The 24,370-nt window shown below is 37.3% G+C and overlaps 1 protein-coding gene across 1 annotated transcript in view; it reads right to left on the bottom strand.

Moving 5' to 3' along the window:
• Nucleotides 1-24,370, bottom strand: part of ANKRD31 (ankyrin repeat domain 31) — a 152,459-nt gene that overhangs the window by 82,703 nt on the left and 45,386 nt on the right. The window contains exons 10-11 of the mRNA XM_032848336.1: nt 20,410-20,565; nt 11,750-11,892 (exon numbers count right to left, since the gene is read on the bottom strand). Coding sequence (XP_032704227.1) covers nt 11,750-11,892; nt 20,410-20,565 — 299 coding nt within the window. The remainder of the gene's footprint in view (nt 1-11,749; nt 11,893-20,409; nt 20,566-24,370) is intronic.

Below are 24,370 nucleotides of genomic sequence, written 5' to 3'. Positions count from 1 at the left end.
AATTTGGAAGGAAATCAAATATGTGGAGGTTAAAAAGCATCTACTTGGTTGAATGGGTCAACCAAGAAATTAAAGAAGAATTTTAAAAAATTAATGGAAACACAACTTTAGGATATAGCAAAGGTGGTCCTAAGAGGGAAGTATACAGCAATACAAGCCTTTCTCAGGAAACAAGAAAGGTCTCAAATATACAGCAAACAAAGTCGAAATGCATCAGGAGAAAAGAATAAAGATTAGAGCAGAAATCAATGAAATAGAAACCAAAAGAACCGTAGAATAGATCAACAAAACTAGGGGCTGGTTCTCTGAAAAAAATTAATAAAATTGATAAACGTCCGGCCATGCTTCTCAAAAAAAATGAAAGGACCCAAGTAAATAAAATCACGAATGAAAGAGGAGAGATCACAAGCAACACTGAAGAAATACAAACAATTATAAAGCACATATTATGAGCAACTATATGCCAACAAATTAGCAATCTGGAAGAAATGGATACATTCCTAGAGACATATAAACTATCAACACTGAACTAGGAAGAAATAGAAAACCTGAACAGACCCATAACCATCAAGGAAATTCAGGCAGTAATCAAAAAACTCCCAGAAAACAAGAGTCCGGGGCCAGATGACTTCCCAGGGGAATCTACCAAACATTTAAAGAGTAATTAACACCTACTCTTCTGAAGCTGTTTCAAAAAACAGAAATGGAAGGAAACAAACTCATTCTATGAGGCCAGCATTACCTTGATCCCAAAACCAAAAACCCCATCAAAAAGGAGAAATACAGACCAATATCCCTGATGAACATGGATGCAAAAATTCTCACCAAGATACTAGCCAATAGGATCCAACAGTACATTAAAAGGCTTATTACACAACCAAGAGAGATTTACTCCTGGGCTGCAAGGGTGTTTCAACATCTGCAAATCAATCAAAATGATACACTACATTAATAAAAGAAAGGACAAGAACCATTTGGTCATCTCAATAGATACAGAAAAAGTATTTGACAAAGTACAGTATCCTTTTTTGATTAAAACTTTTCACAGTGTAGGGATAGAGGGAACATACCTCAGTATCATAAAAGCCATCTTTGAAAAGCCCACAGAGAATACCATTCTCAATGGAGAAAAAATGAAAGCTTTTCCCCTAAGGTCAGGACCATGGGAGGGATGTCCACTATCACCACTGTGGTTCAACATAGTACTAGAAGTCCCAGCCTCAGCAATCAGACAACAAAAAGAAATAAAAGGCATCTGAATTGGCAAAGAAGTCAAACTCTCACTCTTCACAGATGACATGATACTTTATGTGGAAAACCCCAAAGACTCTACCCCCAAATTGCTAGAACTCATACAGGAATTCAGCAACGTGGCAGGATATAAAATCAATGCAAAAAAATCAGCTGCATTTCTGTACACTAACAATGAGACAGAAAAAGAGAAATTAAGGAACTGATCCTTAATCTGATCCCATTTACAACTGCACCCAAAGCCATAAATAAGATAACTAGGAATAAACCTAATGAAAGAGGCAATGGATCTGCACTCTCAAAACTATAGAACACTCATGAAAGATATTGAGGAAGACCACAGAGAAATGGAAAAATGTTCCATGATTATGGATTGGAAAAACAAATATTGTTCAAATGTTTATGCCCTAGAGCAATCTACACATCCAATGCACTCCTTATCAAAATACCAATAACATTTTTCACAGAGTGGGAACAAACAATCCTAAAATTTGTATGGAACCAGAAAAGACCCTGAATAGCCAGAGAAATGTTGAAAAAGAAAAGCAAAACTGGGGCACCTGGGTGGCTCAGTGGGTTAAGCCTCTGCCTTCAGTTCAGGGTCCTGGGATCAAGTCCCACATTTGGCTCTCTGCTCAGCAGGGAGCCTGCTTCCCCCCACTCTCTCTGCTTGCCCCTCTGCCTACTTGTGATCTCTGTCAAATAAATAAATAAAATCTTTAAAAAAAGAAAAGAAAACAAAAGCTGGTGGCATCACAATTCCGGACTTCAAGCTGTATTACAAAGCTGTAATAATCAAGACAGTATGCTACTGGCACAAAAACGGACACACAGATACATGGAACAGAATAGAGAACCTAGAAATGGACCCTCAACTCTATGATCAACTAATCTTCGATAAAGCAGGAAAGAATATCCAATGGAAAAAAGACAGTCTCTTCAATAAATGGTGTTGGGAAAATTGGACAGTTACACACAGAATGAAACCTGGCCATTTTCTTACACCACACACAAAAATAAACTCTAAATGGATGAAAGACCTCAATTTGAGACAGGAATCCATCAAAATCCAAGAGGAGAGCACAGGCAGCAACATCTTTGACGTCTGCCACACCAAGTTCTCACTAGACAGGTCTCCAAAGGCAAGGGAAACAAAGGCAAAAAATGAACTATTGGGAGTTTATCAAGATAAAAAGTTTTTTCACAGAAAAGGAAACAGTTGAAAAAACCAAAAGAAAACCCAGAGAATGGGAGAAGATATTTGCAAATGTCTTATCAGATAAAGGGCTAGTATCCAAGACCTATAAAGCATTTATCAAATTTAATACCCAAAGAACAAATAATCCAATCAACAAATGCACAGAAGACATGAACAGACATTACTCCCAAGAAGACTTACAAATTGCCAACAGACACACGAAAAAACGCTCAACATCACTTGGCATCAGGTAAATAAAAATCTAAACCACAATGAGGGGTGCCTGGGTGGCTCAGTTGGTTGGGCAGCTGCCTTCATCTCAGGTCATGATCCCAAGGCCCTGGGATCGAGACCCATGTCAGGTTCCCTGCTCAGTGGAGAACCTGCTTCTCCCTCTCCCCCTGCCTGCTGTTCTGCCTACTTGTACTCTCTCCATCAAATAAATAAATAAAATCTTAAAAACAACAACAACAACAAACAACCCATGATGAGATACCACCTCATACCTTTCAAGAAATGGCAGATGTTGGTGAGGATGGGGGGAAAGGGGAACCCTCTTACACTGTTGGTGGGAATGCAAGCTTGTACAGTCACTCTAGAAAACAATATGGAGTTTCCCCCAAAAAGTTGAAAATAGAGCTCCCAATGACCCAGCAATTGCACTGCTAGGTTTTTACCCCAAAGATACAAATGTGATCCAAAGGGGCATCTGCACCCCGATGTTTATAGCAGGAATGTCCACAATAGCCAAACTAGGGAAAGAGCCCAAATTTCCATCAACAGATAAATGGATCAAGAAGAGGATAGACACACACACAGATGCATGTGCACACGCACACACACACTGGAATATTACTCAGCTATCAAAAAGAATGAAATCTTGCCATTTGCAATAATGCACGCATGGAACTATAGGGTATTATGCTAAATGAAATAAGTCAATCAGAGAGAGATAATTATCACGTGATGTTACTCATATGTGAAATATAAGAAACAAAACTGATGAACATAGAGTAAGGGAGGGAAGGTAAAATAAGATGAAAACATAGAGGGAGACAAACCATAAGAGACTCTTAGAACTCTAGGAAACAAACAGGGTTGCTGGTGGGGAGGTGGGTGGGGGGACGGGGTAACTGCTGACCAGCCTTGAGGAGGGCATGTGATGTAATGAACACTGGGTGCTATGTACACCTGCTGAATCACTGAACTCTACCTCTGAAACTAATAATACACTATATGTGAATTATATGTTAATTGAATTTAAATTAAAAAATTGAATAAACAAAATTTAAAATAATGAAAACAAGTTTTGTAAGGGAGTTGCCAAAAGGGCTATATTGTTTATCTCTGGAGGTTTTGGGTCAAGTAATAACCCATATAGCATGAGAGCGACTCAGGATCAAGGATCATGAGAAAGAGGACTGGAGAAAGGGAAAAGGCAGGGGCTAGAGCTCTACTTTCCTGAAAATCTGAGTTGGTAATTCCAAGGGAATAGATACATTATTTTAGTAGTCTCTGATTTAGGCAATGGATAATCTGCTTCACCAAATATCCACACTTCCCATTTCCCTCTGCAGTCTTAATTTTATGAATTCTGAAGCCTACTTATATATCCTCTAACTTGAAACATTCTCTTCTCACCAAAAGGCAGTAAATAAATGACTTTTTTTTAGTATTTCCCCACCTATTTTTTTTTCTTTAATATTTATTTGAGAGTGAGAGAGCACAACTGGGAGGGGCTGAGGGAGAAGGAGAAAGAAGCTTAAGCAGACTCTGCATGGAAACAGGGCTTGATCCCATGACCTTGAGATCATGACCCAAGCCAAAACCAAAAGTTGATGCTCAACCAACTGTGCCACCCAGGCATCCCTCTCCTCTATTGTAACCTATATTTAGGTTCTATATTAGCTCTCTGCTGCTACCTAACAATTTACCCCCAAACATAGTGGCTCAAATAAATAATATTTATAATCTCACAGTTTCTGTGGGTCAGGAATTTGGGAGCAGCCCAGGTAGGTGGTTTTATATCAGGTTCTATCTCTATTTTCTTTTTTGTTTTCTCTCTCTCTCTTTTTTTTTTTTTTGCCAGAAGCACCTAGAAGAGATCACTATCATTCAAATATTTCACAGAAACAGGAATGTAGCAACTGAGTACAGGTAGGATAAGAAAGTAAAAAAGTCTGCAAGTATGTTTATGTTGGTCTATTTACATCTGGAACAGGCTCTCCTCCACATGAGGCACAGCAGCTGCACTTGTCTGATGCCTCCTTGCAGATGCAGCCCTGGGCACACCTGGAACCACTGAGGGGGCAGCAGGAGCAGCAGCTCTTCTTGCAGAAGGTGCATCTGCACTCTTTGTGTCATCAGGAGACAGAGCAGATGCAGGAGCCCCTGGTGGAGCAGTTGGAGTCCATTTTGGGGCTGAAGTGAGGTTGGAGGTACAAAGCAGGCAAGGCACAGAGATACTGGTGCAGGTTGGAAGTATGGTCAGTTTCTTATGAGGATGTAGTCAAGAGGATGGCTGGAGATACAATTGTGTAAAAGCCTGACTGGGGCTGGAGGTTCTGTTTCCTAAGATGCCTCAGTCACACAGGTGTGTGATGGAGACCTCAGTTCATTGCCATGTAGACCTCTCCATAGAACTCCTTAAATATCCTGATAATATGACATCTGGCTTCTCTCATATAATGAACCAAAAGAGAGAGAAGTGAAAGAACATGGAAGAAGCTACAGTACTTTAAACCTAGCATCAAAAGTCATATACTGTCACTTCTGACATATCCTAGTTGTTAGAAGCAAGTCATTGACACTCCAGCCCATAATCTTGGGGAAGAGAACCCAGCTCTACCTTTTGAAAAGAGTAGTATTAAAAAATTTGTGGACATATTTTAAAGCTATCACAGGTGCTTACCTAGAAGAAGCAGAGCAATTTCAGTAAGTGCTCGGCATAACAATTTCTACTTCTTTGGCTCATCAAGCAGTAGCCTCCTTAAGGAAATATACCTCTACTTCAAGTTTGCTTATGGATTTTCACCTTTAATCATATTATTGAATCAAATGCTTTCTTCCTAGGATGCCTGGGTGGTTCAGTTGGTTAAGCATCTCCCTTTGGCTCAGGTCACAATCCCAGGGTCCTGGGATCAAGTCCTGCATCAGGCTCCTTGCTCAGTGGGGAGTCTGCTTCTCTCTCTCCCTCTGCCCCTCCCCCTGCTTGTGCTCTCTCTCTCTGAAAATAAATAAAATCATTAAAAAAACCCCAACAAATTCTGTCTTCCCTCTAAAATCAGCTGACTTATTTGTGTAAGAAAGGAGGAGGAGAATAATTTTTTTTAAAGTTTTATTTAAATTCCAGTTAGTTAACACACAGATAATGTTAGTTTCAGATGTAATATATGGAATTCTGCACTTCCGTACATTACCCTGTGCTCATCACAAGTGCACTTCTTAATCCCTGTTACCTATTTAACCCATCACCCCACCCATGTCCCTTCTGGTAACCATCAGTTTGTTCTCTATAATGAAGAGTCTGTTTCTTGGTTTTCCCCCCTCTCCCTTTTTTTCCCCCATTGCTCATCTGTTTTGTTTGTTAAATTCCACATGTGAGTGAAATCATATCATATTTGTTGTTCTCGGACTCACTGTGCTTAGCATAATACTCAGAGAATAAAATTCTTTCAAATACCTGAAAACACAATATCTTGACTACACATCACTAATGATATATGCCTAAAACAGAAAGAACTACAAAAAAAACTTCATCAGTAGTTTTATTGTTAATAATAATAGGGTTAATGTTGATAATAATATTGCTAAGTAGTAATGAGTATGTTATACAATAAAGAAATAAGTAAATTAATGTAATAAAAACAAATGTTGAGCCTAAGAGACAGAGATACAAGTATAAAATCAAAGTTCAATATAAATCCATAATATTAAGTTGAAAAGAGATATCAGTATGAACTCATAATTTTTCCTTATGTATCCTCTAACTTGAAAAATATGTATTTTACTAAAAATGCCTAAGAACAATGATATCTGAAGGGTTTTTTTTAAAAAGATTTTATTTATTTATTTGACAGAGAGAGATACAGCGAGAGAGGGAACACAAGCAGGGGGGAGTGGGAAAGAAGTAGGCTTCCCAGTGAGCAGGAAGCCTGATGCAGGGCTTGATGCGGTGCTCAATCCCAGGACCCTGGGATCATGACCCGAGCCCAAGGCAGATGCTTAATGACTGAGCTACCCAGGTGCACCAAAGCAATGATATCTAATACCAATAAGCATATCTAACATCCAGACTTGTGGTCTCTAAATAGATTATGCATTTACAGAAAATGTAAGAAGAAACAAGCTATACAACACCACAAAAAAAAAAATTAGCCAAACCTAGAATTTAGGAAATTCTATAAGACAAAGATCCAGATGCTAGAAGACATAAGAAAACACAAAATAGAGGAAGAACTGTTAGAGGTTAAAACACATTTAAGAGCCACAACAAAATCTGTAATGAATGGACCTTCAACAATCCTGATTCAAAAAAAACTTGCTATAAAAACACATTTTTTAAATAACTTGGTAAATGTGAATATGGACAGGGTATTAAATGGTATTAAGAAATACCATTTAATATTTATTAATATAAATTTAATCTCAATTAAATTAAATTAAATTAATTTAATATAAATTTAATATTTCACATTTAATTTTATATCTCACTTAATATTTATTAAGTGAGATGATACTTTGGGAATAAAAAGAAGCCCTTATCTGTAAGAGATGAAGGCTCAAGTATTTATGAGTAAAATGGTGATGTCCAGGATTTCTTTAAAATTCCCAATAACAACAAAACACAGTTGTGTTTGAGCCTGTTGAGAGTTGGCTCTTTATAATATAATAGAATATATAATCAAACTTCATAATAGAGTTCACACTAGATACACATGGAATGTGTACATGAGGGATATATGAATGTGTATGTGAGGGATATTTTTTCAATATATGTGAACCCTAGTAACACTGTTAACCAACTTCCAATTCAACATCTCCTATACTCATATACCACAGGACATTTCATCAAACAGCTTTGTTAAAATCATGATAGTTTACATCAACTTGTCATGCCATTTCCTTCATTTATTAACAAAGTAAACCTAACACAAGAGAAGTCAAGGTTAGCCTGACATGACTTGTTTTTAGTAATGCTTACAGATTCTCAAGTATCACTACACTCTTCTTTTTTTTTCCATTTTTTATTACGTTATATTAGTCACCATACAGTACATCATTAGCATTTGATGTAGTGTTCCATAATTCATTGTTTGTGTATAACACCCAAGTGCTCCATGCAATCCTTGCCCTCCTTAATACTCATCACCAGACTCACCCATTCCCCCCTCTAAAACCCTCAATTTGTTTTCTGGAGTCCACAGTCTCTCATGGTTCCTCTCCCTCTTTGATTCCCCCCCTTCATTTTTCCCTTCCTTCTCCTAATGTCCTCTACGCTATTTCTCCTGTTCCACAAGTAAGTGAAACCATATGATAATTGACTTTCTCTGTTTGACATTTCATTTAGCATCATCTCTTCCAGTCCCATCTATGTTGATGCAAAAGTTGGGTATTCATCCTTTCTGATGGCTGAGTAATATTCCATTGTGTATATGACCACATCTTCTTTATCCATTTGTCTGTTGAAGGACATCTTGGTTCTTTCCATGGTTTGGGTATTGTGGAAATTGCTGCTATGAACATTGGGATGGATATGACCCTTCTTTTCACTACATTTGTATCTTTGGGGTAAATACTCAGTACTGCATAGGGTAGTTCTATTTTTAATTTTTGAGGAACCTCCACACTGTTCCAAAGTGGCTGCACCAACTTACATTCCCACAAACAGTGTAAGAGGGTTCCCCTTTCTCCACAACTTTCCCAACATTTGTTGTTTCTTGCCTTGTCAATTTTTGCCATTCTAACTGGTGTAAGGTGGTATCTCAATGTGGTTTTGATTTCCCTGATGGCTAATGATGATGAACATTATTTCATGTGTCTGTTAGCCATCTATATGTCTTCTTTGGAGAAGTGTCTGTTCATATCTTCTGCCCATTTTTTGACTTGGTTATTTGTTTTTTGGGCATTGAGTTTGAGAAGTTCTTCATAGATCTTGGATATCAGCCCTTTGTCTGCCGTGTCACTTGCAAATATCTTCTCCCATTCCGTGGGTTGTCTCTGTTTTGTTGACCACTTCCTTTGCTGTGCAGAAGCTTTTTACCTGAAGTCCCAGAAGTTCATTTTCACTTTTGTTTCCCTTGCCTCTGCAGACGTGTCTTGAAAGAAGTTGCTGCAGCCGATGTTAAAGAGGTTACTGCCTATGTTCTCCTCTAAGATTTTGATGGATTCCTGTCTCACATTGAGGGCTTTCACCCATAGAGAGTTTATCTTTGTGTACGGTGTAAGCAAATGGTTGAGTTTCATTCTTCCATATATAGCCGTCCAATTTTCCCAGCACCATTTATTGGAGACTGTCTTTTTTCCATTGGATATTTTTTCCTGCTTTGTCGAAGATTAGTTGACCATAGATTTGAGGGTCTGTATCTGGGCTCTCTATTCTATTCCATTGACCTATGTGTCTGGTTTTGTGCCAATACCATGCTGTCTTGGTGATCACATTTTTGTAATATAGCTTGAAATCAGGCAACGAGATGCCTCCAGTTTTGTTTTTCTTTTTCAATATTTCCTTGGCAATTTGGGGTCAGATAACTATATTCTTGTCTAAATGTCTCCCTTATGTCTAATAATTTATTCTTGATTTTTCTAAGGAATCAGAATGAGCCAATCATCTATAATTCTCAAATTTCATTTTTTCAATTTAAAAAATGTATTTAACAGTTTTAGTGAGATATAATTCACCCATTTAAAAAATATAATTCAATATTCTTTAGTATATTAAGAGAGTTGTATAACTATAACCACAATTTAATTTTGGAACATTGTTTTTAAGATTTTATTTATTTATTTGACAGAGCACAAGCAGGGGGAGTGTCACGCAGAGCGAGAAGCAGGGTCCCTGGGAGGCTGATGCAAGACTTGATCCCAGGACCCTGGGATCATAACTGAGCTGAAGGCAGACACCCAACTGACTAAGCCACCCAGGCATCCCCAATTTCAAAACTATTTTAATACCCCCAAAAGAAACCCTTTAACCATGACCTGTTATTATTCTCCATTCTCTACTCTCTACCTTTCATTCTTAATCTTCTTTCTGTCTCTAAAGATTTGGACTTCTGCAAATATTGATGGTTTTTTAATTCTTAAAAAACAGGGTATTATCTTTTAGTATGTCCCATCTCTTAGTATGAAAGTCAATTCCTGTAAGACAATATATATTCAAGTTTCTTCAACTCTGGAATATTTAAGCTTACACTCTCTAGGTGCTGAGTCTAGCATCAGGTTCCCAGGACTTCCCTGTCTGACACCTTAGTCCTGTGACAAGGAAGTCATGGGACAATACAATACTCAGGGTCTATACCATTTTTCTGATCAACTTTGCATCACATAAGAGATCCCCCACGGTTAGCCTAGATACTCATCTGATGCTCTCGTCATCCCTACTCCATCCTCCAAAACAACGTTCTGCCTTACTTTGATTCTTAAGGCTTTGGTTCTTAAGTCAGTCCAGAACTGACCTGGCACTTTGGGAATCTCTCTTGGACTACATTAAATAACTTTCTGGCTCCTCCTAACTCCCAGCTAAACAAAAAGGGAAGGGAATGAAGAAAACAGTGATTTTATCCCATTCCACTGGGTTTTAGCTTTTAATTCTCATGACCATTCTCTAGGCTTCCACTTCATCTTGTCATTCTCTTTTCTCCTGCCATCAGTCTGGACATGCCACAGTGCCAGAAGTACATGAGCCCCAAGAACACGTAGTTTGGCAAGTGAGAGTGAGATAGGTAGTGCGGAAAAGAGATTCTGGATCAGAGGCATGTGTCTTTGGTCCCTTTTACTTCACTGATGGAGTAGGAGAAGGCTACATATCTGCAAAGGCCAGAAAGGAGATAGCTGGTTCTAACCCATGAGGCAGAAACTGACTAAAGCCAAGTTACCAGATGGGACAAAAGAACAACTGAGAATGAAAAGAAGAAAAATTAAAGTGCTCAGAGTTTACCTTGTCCAAAGGGCAAAAAGACTCTTGACTAGGATAGGTCAGCCCTGACAAGTTCAACAGCAGATGGGCCATGAAGAGAAGGAAGAATCTTTGGCATGAGGTTTCTCTAATAGAGGCCAGCTTTGAAGATGGGGTAAAGGACAGAGAAGGCTCACACTATCACTTGTCCAAGCCTGCATTCTTCTGGCCATTAAATTAGGTCCCAAGCAGAATTCTCTCCCCATAGCCCTCTCTACAATGTGCAGGAGTGAACACCTACAAGCAAGTGATATATTATCAAAAAAGGCAAAACAGCCTAAACTTTCTTGAAGTACTATTTCACATTAGAAAGGGATATGCTCTATCTGTCTATGCCTGTGGCTCCCGGCAGCCATCTCCAGCTCTACCTGTCAGGCATTTCTTCTGGAAGTATGTAGAACATAACTTGCTGAGCCCAGCTAATTAGCTCCCTTTCCTACTCCAGGAATCTGAACCCAGAGGAAACTTAAAATACCCAAAATAAATAAGAGGATATTTTTAGCAAGTGCCTCAGTCCTATACTGTAGTGCCTAGACCAGAAAAATGTCTAGGAGGCTCAGAGCCTGTATGTGTATTTGCTGGGATCAATCATCTGAAATAAACTGTATGTGCTAGGATCAATCATCTTAACTGCATCTACTATTAACCAATTTGTATGGAACTATAGTATTTTGATATTTTAACCACTGGTACATCTATGCTAGTATATACTGGCAGATCATTAAACCCAAGAGATTCAGGTTTTATGTGGTTTCTGAAAGTGACAATTAGTGCCCATAAAGCTGGATGCCTCCTATCAGGACTGGACATCACTGTGTAACAATCTACAAGTAGGAAACTTCATGATAAAACCTTTAAAGCACCTTATCGAAGAGTCTTAAAGATGTTTAATTTTAAAAAGATTATGTATAACCAAAACATGATCTGTACTTATTAAAAGTAACATGTAAAATGACATCTACCATATTAGGAACAACAAATCATCACATAGTACTATTTTATTATATATTCCAAGTATCCACTAGCAGAATGAACTAAAACTGAATTCCTAAAACTGAGGTTCCAGAGATTTTTAATACTTGCAGAATATAGTATTTGCTTTGCAAACAAAAGCATCACAGTACCTTATAATGTCCATTTATGACAGCATCATGTAGGGGAGTGATCTGGTACATTCCTTTGATATTTACATCTGCTCCACCTTTTAATAGTTCACTTACTGTCTGATAAAATCCTCCCACACTAGCTTCATGAAGTGCTGTCCAACCTATTATACAAAAAGGAAATGGAATTTGTTTATGTTTGCTATCTTAATGTTTAGTGCTTGCCCTTTAAATAAAAACTCTATGTTGTTTCTTTAAAAATATTTTGATTATATGAGACAAGATAATCTTACCATGAAAATAACTTGCATTATCAGATGAATTCAGTAAATCTGAGGAACAAATCAAATTCATAGCCCCAAATTAATTGTGAAGAAATACATAAATAAGTAAATTGTGAAATTCAATTGTGAAAAGCTCAGTTGTGAAAAAATATAAAAAGTAAAAATTTTTTTTAAAGAAGTAAAGTATCTGAAACTATTCCTGCCCTCCTCAAATAAAAAGGCTGTAAAGGAGTCATTACTAGGTCACAGAGAATGCCAGCTGCAGGTTACTTTTCTGTAGAAAAGAGGGGGGGGGGACACTATTTATAGCTCAAGGTACTTCCATTAAAGTAACCTAGCTGTAAAGTAACAGAAGTCACTTCAAAAACATACATTTCTTTTCTCATTTGTTTTTTCTTTTTTAAGATTTTATTTATTTACTTGACAGAAACGGAGACAACAGGAGAGGGAACACAAGCAGGAGGAGTGGGAAAGGGAGAGGGAGAGGCAGGCTTCCTACTGAGCAGGGAGCCCGATGTGGGGCTTGAGCACAGGACCCTAGGATTATGACCTGAGCCAAAGGCAGCCACTTAACCAAATGAGCCACCCAGCATCCCTCTTTTCTCCTTATTTGTAAAAAGCTATTTATAGTAATTCTTTTTTTTTAAAGATTTTATTTATTTATTTATTTGAGAGACAGAGTGTAGTGAGAGGCAGAGTGAGAAGAGAGGGACAAGCAGGTACCACACTAAGCACAGAGATGGGGGTTGATCTCAGGACCCTGAGATCATAATCTGAGCTGAAACCAAGAATTGGATGCTTAACTGTCTGAGCCACCCAGGCATCCCTATTTACAGCAATTCTTTTTTTTTTTTTTTTTTAATTTATTTATTTGTCAGAGAGAGTGAGCACAGGCAGACAGAGTGGCAGGCAGAGGCAGAGGGAGAAGCAGGCTCCCCCTGAGCAAGGAGCCTGATGTGGGACCCGATCCCAGGACGCTGGGATCATGACCTGAGCCGAAGGCAGCCACTTAACCAACTGAGCCACCCAGGTGTCCCTACAGCAATTCTAATACCAACTGTTTTAAGAAAACCAGTCACACAGAAAAGTATCCTTTATCCTTGTTAGCAAGAGACAAAGGTATAAGTTATATTTATTAAATTCCAATAAATCATAGGATTAATGAAAGAAAACCTAAATGCTACATTTTAAAAGTATATTTCACTAACTCCTTCCAGAACCTTCTCCATAAACTGGGGTTCTTTAACTCGGTACTAACATTTTGGGGTGGATAATTCTTTGTGGTTCTGAGCATTTTATTAGATGCCAATAACACCCCATCCCCATTCCAGTTCTAACAACTAAAAATGATTCCAGTAACTGCCAAATGTCTCCTGAAAGGTGGTATCACTCCAGTTAAGACCCATTGTCATAAAATGTTATGGAAACAGTTTCTCCTATATTATTAATTAGAAAGCTTTGAGGAAGAAATGAAGAGTATCAAAAATGGTAAATATATAGTTAATACAAGTTTTTTTCCCTATAAATTTCCTTAAAATGCATGTGACTACTTAAATTGAATATTATACACTATATTTTGGTGTTATTAATGTATACAGATGTGTGATATATCTATATATATATACACACACAAAAGGGAGACGTGTTCAATGTTTTTACATTTTATAGAAATATTAACATACTAACTCTAAAAAGACTGAAACATCAAAGACATATATTGCAATCACCAGAGTAACTACTTCAAAATAATGCAAGGACAAAGCGGGGGAAATGTGCACAAGAAACAATTAGTAAAATTTTAGTCGTAAATCCAATCTTTTATATGAAATGAAAACTGATTAATCACCCCAACTGAAAGGCAGAGATTGTCAGAATGGATAAAGAAGCTGTCTTTAAGAAATATGCTGTCTGTAAGAAATAAATTTTATTTATTTATTAAAGATTTTATTTATTTATTTGAGAAAGAGTAAGAGAGAGAAAGCACGAGAGAGGGAAGGGTCAGAGGGAGAAGCAGACTCCCCGCTAAGCAGGGAGCCTGATGCAGGACCCCATCCCTAGACTCTGGGATCATGACCTGAACCAAAGGCCTAAGCCACTGAGCCACCCAGGCACCCAAGAAACAAATTTTAAATAAAAAGACATAGATGGGACACCTGGGTGGCTCAGTGGCTTAGGCCTCTGCCTTTGGCTCATGTCATGATCTCAGGATCCGGGGGTCAAGCCCTGCATCAGGCTCTCTGCTCAGCGGGAAGCCTGCTTCCTGCCCCCACCCCCATCCCCGCCTGCCTCTCTGCCTACTTGTGATCTCTGTCAGGTAAATAAATAAATAAATATCTTAAAAAAAAAAAAAAAGACATAGGTTGAAAATAAAAGGATGGAAAAAGACATAGCAAACAGACAAGAAACGTAAGAAGGCTAGGATGCTTATATTGATATCATATAAAGTAGCTTCAAGGCAAAGTATATTACCAGAGATAAAGAGAGGTATTTTATAATAATTAAAAGGTCAATTATCAGAAGACATGACAGTTACAACCTAATAACAAAATTTCAAAATATAAGCAAAAACGGACAGAATTAAAGGGAGAAACCAACAATCCACAATCACAGTTGTTAATATTTCTACACTCTTCTCATAAAATGATAGCTCGACTAGACAAAAAAATCCATAAATACCGACATGATCTGAATATTACCAACCATCTTCATCTAAATGACATTTATAGAACATTAGATACAACTGAAGAATAAACATTCAAGTATACAAGGGATATTAAGCAATAAAGACCACATACTAGGCAACAGGCCACTCTCAATAAATGTAAAAGGATCAAATTCACAGAAAGTATATTCCTTTCACCAAAGAAATGAAGTTAGAAATCAATACCAGAAACATGCCCAGACAATCCTCAAATATTTAAAAATTTAACAACTTCTAATATAATCTTGGGGTCAAACAAATAATCATACAAAAATTAAAAGTATTTCAAAGTGAGTGATAATGAAAATATAACATATTAAAATCTGTTGGATTTAGCAAAAGCAGTCTTTAGAGGAAATTTAAAGCTTTAAATGACCATAGCAGGGAAAAATGTACAAAAATCTATGGCCTCATTTTTAACCTTAAGAAGCTAGATAAAGAAACAAATTAACCCAAAATAAGCAGAGGTCAAAAGAAGCAGAAATTAATAGCATTTAATACAGATAAGAGAGAAAAATTTAAAGCCAGATGTTAGTTCTTTGAAAAAAAAAATGCAATAAAATTGATAATCTTCTAGCTTAAACTACTTTAGGAAGGAAAGAAAAAAAAAGAGAAAGGAAAGAAGGAAGAGAGGAAATGAACAATATCAGGAAAGATAAATATCCCTAAAGATCTATAGATATTAAAACAATAATAGGGAAATATTATAAATAACTTTATGACAATAAATTCTATAACTTAGATAAAAAGGACAAATTCCTTAAGAAAGTACCACTTAACTAACTGAGCCACTCAGGTGACCCTAAAAAAGTACAGCTTACCAAAACTGACACAAGATGAAACAAAAAAAAACTACAGAGAAAGAATTATATGCTCTCATAGTTTCACTCTAAGTTCTGTCAAACATTTAAGAAAAAACTTCCAGTTTTAAGCAAACTCTTCCAGAAACTAGAAGAGAATACTTCTTAACTCATTTTATGAAGTCTACATAACATTGATACCAATACCAAAATCATTACAACAAAATTATGAACCAATATTACCTATGAATATAGGTCACAAAAATATGCTTAACAAAATATTAGCAAATCCTGATCCCAAACCAGACAAAAGCATTACAACAACAAAAAATTACAGACTAGTATGACTCATGATCATACATGCAAAAATCCTTAACAAAATAGTAGCATAATGTATCTAACAATATATAAAAGCATGATTTATTATGACCCAGGATCCATTCCTGATAAAAAATACTCAAGAAATTAGGAATGGATTCCTCAATATAAAGAGCAGCTATAAAACCTACAGCTAACCTCATGATTAATGGTGAAATACTGAAGAGGCAAAACTACCAGAAATAGTGAAAAATATCAGAGAAATATCAGAACAATAGTGGCTTCTAGAGAGTGGGGATGGGGAATGACTGGGAAGAGGCCTGAGGGAAATTTGTGGAATGTTGGTAATATTCTATCTTGATAGAGGTTTGGGTTACACAGGTGAATATATCTGTCAAAGTTCATCAAACAGCACATTTAAGATCTGTATTTTACAGTATGAAAATTTTACTTTTCAAAAAGAAAAAAAAGATTATTGAACTCTAGCTAGTTAAGAGATATTAATGTTGAGGTGTTCTGTGGTAAAATGCACTAACTTTCTTTGAAGTGCATCAACATAAAGATGGACTGATGGACAGAGAGAGATTTAAAGATGGATAGGAATGAAGTAAGAAATATTTATTAGTCTCTGCCCCCTGATTTCTGGCACAAAGCTCCTAAACTCTAAGAAACAGGGGTGCTAGGACAGTCTTCTGTTCTAGTATTTGTTCTCTCACCCAAGCTCCTCATACAGAACTCCCAAGACCTTTGCAATTTCATAAGTGATAAAAGTATATGACACAGAGGTCCTAAATTCCTTGCTATTCCCTAGGTTACAGAAGTATCTTTTGTCTTAATGAGGCAACTTTTGAAGGGCTCCTGGATGGGGGCTGGTCATAAGAAAGACCAAGTCATGATCAGAAACTTGTAAGTTTCAGTTCCACATCCCCTTCTCCCCTGCCCTGCCTTCATGATGAAGCCTTCATAAAAATCCCCAAACTCGGGGGTTCAGAGAACTTTTCCAGGTTGGTCAACACATCTACATGCTGGGAAGGTAACATATTCCAATTCCCAAGGAATAGAAGCTCCTGTGCTCAGGACCCTACCAGGCCTGATTCTGTATCTTCATCTGGGCATTCATCTGTATCCTTTGTCATATCCTTTATTATATAATAAACTTATATGGTAAACGTGTTTCCCTAAGTTCTGTTAACTATTTTAGGAAAAGATCAAAAGGATCATGGGAACCTCCAGTTTGTAGTCAAGTAGAAAAAAAATTGTGGGTAATCCAGGGACCTACTACTTGTGACTGGCATCTGAAGTGGGGGTGGCTGACTGATCCCTTAACCTGTGTGTTCTGTACTAATTTGGGTTAGTGTCAGAAATAAACTAAAATGCAGGACACCCAGGTGGTGTTGGAGAATTGCTTGATGTGTCAAAAATCCCATACATCTGGTATCAGAAGTGTTATGAATGTAAGTAGAGAAGAAATACATGAGTATTTTTCCTTGATAGTAAGTACGCAATAAAAATAAGTACATAGAATCTAGGTACGAGGTTTCTGGAAGCTTAATGTGGAATTCTTTTAACTTTTCAGTATGTTTGAAATTTTCCATAATGTTACAAGAAATTTCAAATGAATTGAACTTCATATGTGAACTTTTGAAACATAACCACTTAAGAACTACCTGTTTTATTTTTTTATTCATTTGAGAGAGAGAGAGAAAGAGAGAGAGCGCAAGCAGTGGGGAGCATCAGAGGGAGAAGCAGACTCTCCACTGAGCTGGGAGGCCGATGTGGGGCTTGATCTCAGGGCCCAGAGATATGACCCGAGCTGAAGGCAGACATCCAACCATCTGAGACACCCAGGAACCCCAGGAACTACCTATTTTTAAAAACAGAATATAAAAATTATCTCCCTCTAATAGTATTTGATAAAAAGTGTGAATTCATTTAGGTTTCAGGACCTGTAGAAGTTTATCAATGCGTATACTGGTTAACCTGATTATCTGCCACCAGTCTAGCATGAAAAATGAAATATAAGAAATCCAAAAGTTATTAACTTTGGAATGTAGATGATGAATTTCTTCCTAGGAAACTTCCTTTCCTTATTTAGGCTTTGCTTAAGCTAAAATAAAAATTAGTTTCCTAAAATGGACAAAAACAGGGTGCCCGGGTAGCTCAGTTGTTAAGTGTCTGTCTGCCTTCTGCTCAGGTCATGATCCCAGGGTCCTGGGATCCAGCCCAGTGTCAGGCTCCCTGCTCTGCAGGAGGCCTGCTTCTCCCTCTCCCACACCCCTTGCTTGTGTTCCCTCTCTCACTGTGTCTCTCTCAGTCAAATAAATAAAATTTTAAAAAGAACATTTTTTTTCTTTTTGAAAACTTAACCATCTTAAAGGAAATCTCTCTAAAGCTTTGTAAGATAATAAATTTCCCAGAAAGAAAAAATAACAAATTTTAAATAAATATCATAATATTCCTTATAGGCTCTAACACAGCAACTGTTAACACCCACAGAGGTATAAGTGCATGCTTTTCTGTGTTATACAGTCCTCAACAATGTCGCCTCTCATTTTTATGTTTTTATCTGCCTCTTGCCTTGCTATTAAGCTTCTTGCTATTATCAATATCCTGGACTGTGCCAACCTTTCCTTTCAGTTCTAATGTGCCACAGACTTAGGAGTCAGATAGAATTCTTCGTAAAATAATGCTCAAGGCATTGGTTTGAGAGGGTTTTAGCAAAGAAACTTTAGGAGATCTGTTTTTGGGTATTCAGTTTCTTCAGCCTACTTTCTGGTTTCACCCTTGTTTTTGATAGGTAAAGAGCGATTGCATCGTTTTTTTTTTAATCAAAGACAAAGATATCATAAAATGTAAATGAGGACTTACAATGCAAATGTTACCTATGACAAGACCATCGGTCTGTTATTATAACATCTTATTAATTTCTCAAAAGGCACTTATCCTTTCTTGGACTGTATCACAGAATACAGCCAAACTTTTCTAGTATACATATCTTTCTGTTTTTACAATATCTGGCACATAAGGGGCATACTGTAAAAGCTGACTACAGTGAACTGGTATATTACATGAAGGTCATTTATCTCTTACCAGTAGTTCCTGAACTTCACTGAGAATACAAATCACCTGGGGAAATATGTTAAAATGCAGATTTCAAGGTTTCAACCTATAGATTTCAAAGATTTTATTTATTTGACAGAGAGCATTAACCTACAGATTTTAATTGTGAGACTGTGTGTATGTATGTGTGTGTGTGCATGTGTGTGTTTTGGAGGGTGAAATAAACATTTTAAACAAATTGCATTTTAAACAAACATTGCAGGTGACTCTGATGAAAATGGTTGTAGTCAAGTCTTTAAAAACAGTACCCTCTGCAATTTTATAAGATGGAATAGCCAGATATAAAGATCAGAGCTAAGATGCCAAGTGAGAAGGAAAAGTAGAGAACAAGAGAATTCAAAAAGCCAGGAAAGTATGTTAAGGATAAAGAATTCATTAAGATCACAGAAGTATCTGGGGCAGTGAGGAGAACGTGCACAATAAATGACTGAAGACAAGCAGAGAAGAGACACCAAGGATGTTAACAATGGCACAGAAAAGGGCTAATGAAAAGAAATATGTTATAAGATTCTTGAGAAGTCCATAAAGTAAAGTTAGAGCTACTACTGAACTTAAGGAACAGATAGAGACAAATAGCAAGTACCACACATTTTGTAAGGAAGCAAGTGCTTTGGCTAGCAAGTGACGTAGGTGGTTCACTTGGGTATGGGATTTAGAGTAACAGCCTGTTAAAACCCTGATTATCATATAAATCCAGGCTTTGCTAAAGTAAGTGTAATCACCTGTTCGTCTATGGACTATGCTGTTCATCCCTGTGCATCATAAGACTTTTCACACTGCTTCATAAACTGAAAAAGTCTAGAAACACTAGTAAAATTATGGATACATAAAGGCACTACCCAGAGTAGCCTAGTGTTGCTAAGTGCCTTGTACTTAGGTGTCCTTAAGAAATCTTTCTTGTCCAGGAGAACATCAGTTTTTCTCCACAAAAAAGACAATACCAGAGATCCAGCCTTGCAGAAAGAATGTTCTGAGCTCCCTGTCCCACCCCTTCTACCTTGTACTCTGTTCTCTCCATATCCCTGGCCATTGGTCCTGCTGTACATCTACCATGTTATCTTGGTTCCCCCCATAGCTCACCATACCATCAGCTTCTTTCAGCTTGGAGCTCACTTCTCTTCCATTGAAAGTTGAGTCTCACAGTAACAATGCCCTTGCAAAGCCAGCAAGTCAGCCACAGGAACAGCATCCTTCTGTGGAAGGCCACTGCACCTGGCCCACCTGGTAGGCCTTGGGCAGGCATAATCTTTGAAGGTGAAATACAATGTCCTTCTCCCTCCCTCCCCATCTTACCACTTTCCTGGGAGAAGATGGTGATGAACTACCTAAGCAGAAAAATCACCTGGAAGCTTTCTGTTTGAGACTTGCCTTACACCCACATTGTCATACTTTCATAGGAGTGACTAAGCAGAAACTACAAACCACTCTCAAGATAACTGTGTGGTAACCCCAACTTACCAGCATAACTTGGCTGATTAACACTTCCTCCTTTCATTATATAATGACGAACAAGATCAATGTCATTATGCAGAGCAGCCTGATACAGTAAGTTCTCTCCAAAGATGTTTCTACGGTTAATGCTAGACAGAGATATTTCATTCCTCTTCATTTTTTCTGAAAGGAGGGGATAAACAAAAGAGAACAAAAAGTAATAATCCCTATTTGAAAACCAGGAAGAATACAGGTAATAGAGTGAATCCAGTCAACATTCTGTTATTGTATTATAAAAGAGTATTTCATCCATAAACCCAACTATAATGTTATCTACATGCAAAAAGATAAAAGGAAAAATGTCATTAGTTTGAAAACACTTGCAGTATATTATGAATCATGTAAGCAGTTTATGTTTATTGAAACCCCATGAAAGTGCATACGTGAGAAGACTAACAGATTACTTTCTTAAAAGTTCTGGTGAAAACGATTATTTAAATCTAGAATTAGATTGTCATTAAACCCAACAAGATACTATAGTGCTAAAATGTGATACACCACCATGAGGAAAAAATCTCAGACATACACAAGGAAGATACAGAAATTAAACACAATGAGGCCAGTAAAGGAAATGTTAAATTTCTTTCTTTGCTACAAATAGTTGTTCCAAAATTAAATAAAGAAATAAGATCTTGATCTGTACAATAGTTTTATTTCCTAAGCCAGGTAATAGACAATTAAAATAGATTCCCAGGTTATGCATATCCGGTATTATTTCTTCACTGTCTCTCCTAAAATACTCATACTCAAAATCCTGTCAGTTTTGATGGATACTATTCATTTGGTTTTCCTGAATTTCAGAATAACTCTGATGATAGCTTTTATAATTTTGATCTAGCTAATCTGCTCCATCCTACAATCTCACAAAAGTAACTGAGTATAGCAGCACATTTAAAAAAAAAGATTTTTATTTATTTATTTAACAGAGAGACAGAGATCACAAGTAGGCGGAGAGGCAGGCAGAAGGAGAAGAGGAAGCAGGCTCCCCATTGAGCAGAGAGCCCGATGAGGGGCTCAATCTCAGGACCCCGGGATCATGACCTGAGCCGAAAGCAGAAGCTTTAAACCACTGAGCCACCCAGGCATCCCAGCAGCACATTTTTTAATGGATCACAATTTATCTGCTTTGTCTTTTTTAGATTCCCTCCATTTAGTTACACTGAAAAATAAACCAACTTCTGAACCTTTGAGCCTGTCTTGTCCCACTCAAAACTACAAAGCATTCTGCTCCTACCAGATAAACTGTATTTACCAAAACAAAAGTAGTCTTTACTTCAAGATCTGTTTTTGCCAGTTGTACTTGCTAGTTATGTAATTTATTAGAAATAACAAATTAAGAATACAAAATTTTTCAATGAAAACTAAGATGGAGAAGACATTCACTTCCAATCACAACTTAATAATTGCCATGACTTGCCCTTCCATTGCAAACAACTAAAAAAACTAGACAAAATATATTGATTAAAAAAAAAACACAACCTATATTAAGACACTGGAAAACAGGCAATTCAGATCTATGACTCCTTCCAGAGAAGGGAAACAACAGACTGAGCTGTCTGGAGGCACTTTCCAGAATATAACACAAGCATAGCAAGGTGAAGCTTCTGAGCTGAGGAAATAGAAGTTTAAGTTTCAGGAGGCTAGGGTGATTAGATTTTGCACAGTAGGGTACTACTGTGAGGGAAGAGAGAACAGGTACCAGAAATCTACAAAAGGGACTCCTTTATCACTTTCTAAATACTACAGTGCTCATACGCAGGTTGAGGCTTCATGAGGCTGGGTAAGAACAACTACCCAAGAACTATAAAATAACAATCCTGAGAGATCACACCAGCTGGGAAACATGTACATTCCTGACAGCCAGAGGAGAGTGACCTTGGTAACAACCAGAGCATTAGTAGAGACCCTTAACAGGTCATGTCTTAGTAGAAGGGGCTAAACTAGCTGTAAAGCCTACACCAAACCTGCCTAATAAGGTTTTTTAAAAAGTTTTGAAAGGATCAATCTGATCTTCAAGTAACTTGGGCAAAAACAAAATACAGTATTTTTAGAATATATAGAGACATTCAATAACATTTTGTTGCATACGGTTATCTAATTATTCTCCTCCACAAAAAGCCTTGTGCCTTTGTCAAAACTCAAGGATTTATTTCGGAACTCAGTACATTACATTACATTTACCTGTTTCCCTATCTTGATGGAAATGTCATGCTATTTTGGTTACTACAGCCGTAACATTTTTTTGTTTTGTTTTGAGAGAGAAAGAGAATGTGCACATGTGAGTGGGGAAAGGGAGAAGGGTCAGGGGTAGAGGGAGAGAGAGAATCCCAAGCAGGCTCTACATCAAACACAGCCATCTCACAACCCTGAGATCATGCATGACCTGAATTGAAATCAAGAGCCAGATGCATAACCAACTGAGCCACCCAGGAATGCCCAGAATAAATCCCTTAAGTAGAATTGCCAATTCAAGAATTGTGACTTAAAAGTCTGAAGAATGTAAATAAACTGCCCGGTGAAAAGACTGAACAGGGGCACTTGGGTGGCTCAGTCAGTTAAGTGTCTCAATCTTAAGTTTCAACTCAGGTCATGATCTCAGGGTCCGGAGATTGAGCTCTGCATCAGGCTTCATGCTCAGTGCAGAGTCTGCCTGTCCCTCTCCTTTTGGTCTTCCCCCTATTTTCTCTATGTTAAATAAATAAATAAAATCTTAAAAAAAAAAAAAAGACTGAATAAACTTACAGTATTACCAAGAAAATAAGAGAATGCTTGCTTTTTCCATATTCTTGCCACTAGGAATTCTCAAATGTTTAAACATTTGACATTCTCTTAGTGAAAACTGTACTTCCTAATTTACATTTTTTAAAACATAAATGAGATGCTAATCCTTTCAATTATTTTTTTAAAGATTTTATTTATTTATTTATTTATTTATTTGAGAGAGAGAGAGCGAGCGCGTGGGGGAGGGGCAGGGGGAAAAGGAAAGAGAGGCAGAGAATCTCAAGCAGACTCAGAGGTGAGCAAGGAGCCTGATACAGGACTGGATCTCACCACCCTGAGATCATGACCTCAGGCAAAACCAAGAGTCAGATGCTTAACTGACTGAGCCAACTAGGTGCCCCAGTTATTTATATATATGTATATTTTTTTCCCTGTGAACTGCTTGTTCGTGTTCCCTACTCATTTTTCTTTTTTATTGTTTTCTAAAAGCTCTCTGCATGTTAATGCAATGAACCCCTTCTATTGTTATTAATATTTCTTCTGTGTTCAATGTTTGATTTTCTTTTTTTTTTTTTTTTTTTAAATATTTTATTTATTTATTTGTCAGAGACAGAGGGAGAGAGAGTGAGCGAGCACAGGCAGACAGAGGCAGAGGGAGAAGCAGGCTCCCCCTGAGCAAGGAGCCCGATGTGGGACTCGATCCCAGGACGCTGGGATCATGACCTGAGCCGAAGGCAGCCGCTTAACCAACTGAGCCACCCAGGCGTCCCAATGTTTGATTTTCTTTAGGGTATTTTCCATACAATCTTTTTAAAAATATGTGTAGTCAATTTTATCATTCTTTTCTCTCCTGGCTTCTGGGTTTGTCATTCTTTAAGAAGGTTTTTCCTCCTCAGAGATTACAAAAATAATTCATTTATGTTTTCTTCTAGAATTTTTTTTTCAGTTAGTCTTTGGCCAAAATGGAATTAAATTTAGTATATGGAATGTTATAGATATCCATCCAAATTTGTTTATATTTTTACTATTTACTGCTTGGTCCTTTTTTTTGCTACCAATTTGAGATGCCATCTTTATTATATACCTTCCCCAAAATTCACACTGTATCAGGCTTCTACATTTAAACTCAATTCTGTTTCATAAATTTATTTGTCTATTCCTGTGCCTGTACCCAATTATTTTAATCTATATGGCTAATTGCTTTCAT

The sequence above is a fragment of the Lontra canadensis genome, unplaced genomic scaffold (assembly GCF_010015895.1).
Source record: "Lontra canadensis isolate GAN:19392208 unplaced genomic scaffold, GSC_riverotter_1.0 scaffold4, whole genome shotgun sequence".
NCBI lineage: Eukaryota > Metazoa > Chordata > Mammalia > Carnivora > Mustelidae > Lontra > Lontra canadensis.
The sequence above is the reverse complement of the archived record's forward strand: the minus strand, read 5'-3'. Positions and strand labels throughout refer to the sequence as shown.